This window comes from Microtus ochrogaster, linkage group LG9, assembly GCF_000317375.1.
Source record: "Microtus ochrogaster isolate Prairie Vole_2 linkage group LG9, MicOch1.0, whole genome shotgun sequence".
Lineage (NCBI taxonomy): Eukaryota > Metazoa > Chordata > Mammalia > Rodentia > Cricetidae > Microtus > Microtus ochrogaster.
This window is the reverse complement of record NC_022034.1, coordinates 11135018-11139480: the sequence shown is the minus strand read 5'-3', so window position 1 is coordinate 11139480 and position 4463 is coordinate 11135018. Positions and strand designations below refer to the sequence as shown.

General features: G+C 53.8%; 1 protein-coding gene across 2 annotated transcripts in view; it reads left to right on the top strand.

Moving 5' to 3' along the window:
* Window positions 1-4463, top strand: part of Tmem181 (transmembrane protein 181) — a 62083-nt gene that overhangs the window by 52621 nt on the left and 4999 nt on the right. For both annotated transcript variants that reach the window (XM_026787380.1, XM_005363395.2), the window contains exons 12-15: window positions 1502-1604; window positions 1963-2014; window positions 3310-3392; window positions 4222-4311. In XM_026787380.1, the coding sequence (XP_026643181.1) occupies window positions 1502-1604; window positions 1963-2014; window positions 3310-3392; window positions 4222-4311 (328 nt within the window). The remainder of the gene's footprint in view (window positions 1-1501; window positions 1605-1962; window positions 2015-3309; window positions 3393-4221; window positions 4312-4463) is intronic.

Genomic DNA, 4463 nt, shown 5'->3' with positions numbered 1-4463 from the left:
TGTTAGTGCAAGCTCGTGATGCAGCGCTGGTCTGTAATCACACTGTTAGTGCAAGCTCGTGATGCAGCACTGCTCTGTAATCACATTGCTAGTGCAAGCTCCCAGTGGCTGTCTAAAGGTGAATGTAGGTAGTTGAGGAGTGGATGATCTGGGGAAAGTGGTTGAGTCACATGAAAAGTAAACCTTTAGACTGAGGAGATGGCCCATTTGGTAGGTACCTACCACGCAGGCATGAGGACCTCAGCCAGAGAGGGTGCTGGATTGGAGAAGCCCAGTCTAGGATCTGGAGAGACTAGAGGATTCTGGGATGAGGGGCCTGGGGCAGGATAGCTGGGAGGAGCTTAGCTCAGAAAGAGAATCCATATGTGTGTGACAGCTATAGGCAGAACAAGAGCTTGAAGGGGGCTTCTGGGTGGGCATGGGTCCAGGAAGGAGCGGCTGGGGCTGTTGGAAGTGAGCGGCACTTCCAGATGTGGAGGCCCTGGTAGGATGGACCTACTGTCCTGTTGCCACTGCGCTTGTCTGGTCTGGTCGTCATTTCTGTGTCAAGCTGAGGCAGGAAGAAGGGCTGCAGAGTCAGGAGCTACACTGCAAGGGTATGCAGCCCAGGCCATTACAGGCTTAACCGGTGGCTGAGCCCACTCTGTTTCTTCATCTCTAAAATGGGTCAGTAGTGCAATCTCCCCCGTCACACAAGGAACACAGAGCTCTTGGCCAAATGTCACAGACAAGGCTCCGTCCTGAACTGTTGGTGAGCCCTTCCCAGCCAGGCTCTCTGCTGTGGGGGGGGGCAGCCCACATCCTTTACTGAAGGACGCAACAGGGGTCAGAGACAGCTAAGGTGGTGGGGACAGCGGTCCTGCCCCTCCCCTCTATGAGGCAGGAACCCAGACTGAAGGTCCTTCCACAGCAGAAACAGAATCCTGGCCCCTGACCTGCTGCCCCACCCTCGAGGCTGTGACCATAAGAGAGGGACTCTTCTTCAGGGAGGACAGGAAAGGGTGCAAGCTCCCACCTCGAGGAGCCCCACAGTCAAGAAGGCTCCATGAGGAGAGCACACCTCACCCTCTCACCCTCTCAAGGGACCCGCTGACCTCCTGCCCTCAGACAAGGGTGTTCCCATCCTCAGCCATGGGCGGGAATAAATGCTTCCAGACCTGAGCTCTCCTAGAATCTTCCTTTCAGCCCCTCCTTTCTCGGGAACACAAGGCCTGGAACAGTCAAAACTTACACGGGGACCAGCTGGGTCCAGCCCTGTCAGCATGACCTTTGCCCTCAGTACAGGCAGCAGGCCCCACCCAGGCAAAGGCTTTGGTGGCCGCCACCAGTTGCCTCAGGCTCTAGACAAAGCACTGGTGCATAGATTTGAGTGACCTTGGCATGAGATGCCTGTGCTTGGGGAGCCCTTCCTGGTGCTGTGGCAGTGGGGTGTCCCCTCTAACCACACTGGGCTTCGACACTGGGATGCCTGGTCTCACCTCAGCTGTCTCCTTTATTCCAGGGCATGAAGGTTTTCTTCATGGTGGTAGCCACCCTGTACATTTTGTACCTCCTCTTCTTGGTAGTGCGGGCATGCTCTGAGCTTCGTCACATGCCTTACGTGGGTGAGTGCCTCTCTGGGACGCATGGGCAGCAGCCTTTGGCCCTAGAAAGCCATGAGATGCCTCAGGAAGGATTGGCAATTTGGAAAGAAGCCACAGGGTTGTGAGAACTGCCAGAGACCTATAAGGACCATTAATAATACTGTCCTTGACCAGGGCAAGGCACAAGATTTAGGGTCCTTTGTCTGAAACCGCTGTGTTGGGCTCCACTGTGTGTGGTATGCCCCAGCCACGGTAGAACACGCATAGAGCATGCAAGGAAGAGGGCCTGCCCAGGGGTCCCTTTGTTTATCGTCTTTGTGTCTTTCAGACTCTGAGGTGAGGTGGACTTTGCTAATGGGAATGTCTCCTTCTTTTTCAGACCTCAGGTTAAAGTTCTTGACTGCATTGACCTTTGTAGTGCTTGTTATTAGGTAAGGCTTTATTGTGTGTAGCTGTGGGCGTGCACACATATGTGCATCAGGGTGTGCTTGGGTGTGTATGCTGTGTGTGTCTGAGTGTGTACATGTGTGTCTTTGGAGCCAGAGAGACAACACGAGTGTCTTCCTCTCATTTTATATGAACTAATTCACTAATGCACTGTGTGTGTTGGGGTGGTGCACGTGTGTGGAATGTATCAGAGGAAAATATGCCGGAGCCGATTCTCTGCTGCTTGCTCCTCCCATGTGCGGTCCATGGGCAGAACTCAGGTCGTCAGGCCTGGCCTCAGGCATCTTTTCCTACTGGGCCATCTGGTCAGCCTGGTTCTCCATCTTACTTTTTTAGAGACAGGGACTTCACTGGACCCCGTGCTCTCTAACAGTTGGACTGGCTGTTCAACAGTCTGCCCACTTCCCCAGCGCTTACAGACACCCTCCACCACCCAGGCTTTGACCTGGCACTGGGATCTAAACGCAGGTCCTCATGTAGACATGACAGGCATATGGAGCCTTTCCCCACCCTCAGGACATATTCCCATCCTGCCTGTTAGCTCCTGTGTGGAGTTAATTCAGGGTACTTGTGGCCACACATATCCATGAACTCAGAGGGCTCCTGATTAAAGTTATTTAACAGCCAGACCATGGTGGCACACACCTTTAATACCAGCATGTGGAAGGCAGAAACAGGTGGATCTCTGAGTTCGAGAGTTCGCTTTCTCAGTCTGCAGAGTACACTCCAGGACAGCCAGGGCTACACAGAGTCACCCTGTCTCAAAACACCAAAACCAAAAACAGTTATTTAATGGTCTAGGTTGTAAGTGTTCCATCCTGAAGGTCCTGGCTGGTGAAGCCATTAGCCCCACTTTTCCCTCCTCCATCTGAACCCTACCTAACACAAGCAGTCACCCACCTCAAGGAAACGCATCCTTTGAGGTTACCTGAGGAGTGTCTGGGCCTCAAGACCCTTTTGGTGCTAAAGAAAGAACCCCGCATGAGCTGTCAGCAGACATGAATGAGAAGCCGCTGTTGGGCTGTCGGGGCAGGTGGCGGCCATCCACAAAGCCCTCCCCCAGGCAGCTGTATCTTTGAATAAGTTCCAGGGACTGTCAAAGCCTCCAGTGGTGCCCATACTGCTTTTCTAGTTGCTTGGGCAGCATGTAGCAGACGTTGTTTTCCCGGGAGCCAGGGTGACCATGGGGGCGCAGAGGTATGTGTGTAGAATGTCCTGTTAAGTCTTCACGGAGCGAGCACTTCTGTGTTTTACACCGTGGATCCCCCTTCTCTTTCAGCATCGTCATCCTCTACCTGAGGTTTGGAGCACAAGTCTTGCAAGACAACTTTGTAGCAGAACTGTCGGCTCACTACCAGAACTATATCCTGTCGAGGGGAGCCAGGCCTGCGGGCTGCCCCTGCTCATGGTCAACACCTTAGCTTTGGACATTTACAAGGGATGGGTCAGCCCCTTAGGACCTGTGCTCAGCAGGCCTCAGGCGTACCTTGTCCCCTTTCGGCTCCCTGTTGGCCCTGGCAGTCCTCCTTGTTAGACAGGAAGCTCACACTCACACACAGCAGGGCTGAGTCCGTGCCCAAGGTTAGTCACTGCATAGCCTGGATCCAAACTTCTGACCACACTGGACTGTTCTCAGTGGGGCAGCTAGTCCTGAGCTGCTTGCTCCCGTGGAACAGGCAGGGATGGTTGGAGTTCTGTGTGCCAGCAGCTCCTTCGAGGCACCATTCAGGTGCAGTCGGATGCCAGCGTCACTGTGATGACAGTTTGGCTCACTCAGCCCTGGAGCTTGGATTCCCGCTGTGCCCAGTCCATACTGTTTCTCCTGGCTTCTGTCGCGGTCAGGTGGATGGCAAGCATGTGTGTCTTAGTATTTAGGATGGCTTTTTTATCACTTGTGATTAAGCTCCACACTGATTTCTTAGGTGCTGGGGGGTCTGTAGTGTGGAGGAGGTGGGGATCACTCCAAGCCTGAGTCAGTAGGACCTCATCCCCTTCCTGTTCTTTGGGAGTTATGTACCATGAAGGGTTCTTGTGACATCTAGCCGTGAGCATGAGCTGGGGCATCCTGGCTCCTGGGCCGTGGACCCACTAGGCTGGTCAGTAGTTCATCCCAGAAAGGGATTCTGGGGAATAGGGGAGGAGGCGGAGGCTTGTGTGTCCAAACCCACGCTTCTCCCTTGACCAGCACCACCAGCGGAATTCCTGTCTTTCTACGGCCTGCTAAACTTTTACCTGTACACGCTGGCCTTTGTGTACTCTCCATCCAAGAATGCGCTGTACGGTGAGCCACCTCATTTCTGGGTCGGTGTCCAGAGAGCTGAAATAGAAATTTCCATTGGCTCTGGTTTTCCCAGGTGCAGGACTCCGTGACAGAGAGAAGGCAGGTGAATGGCAGCCCGAACAATGGTAGCCTGTGTTCAACACAGCTGAACA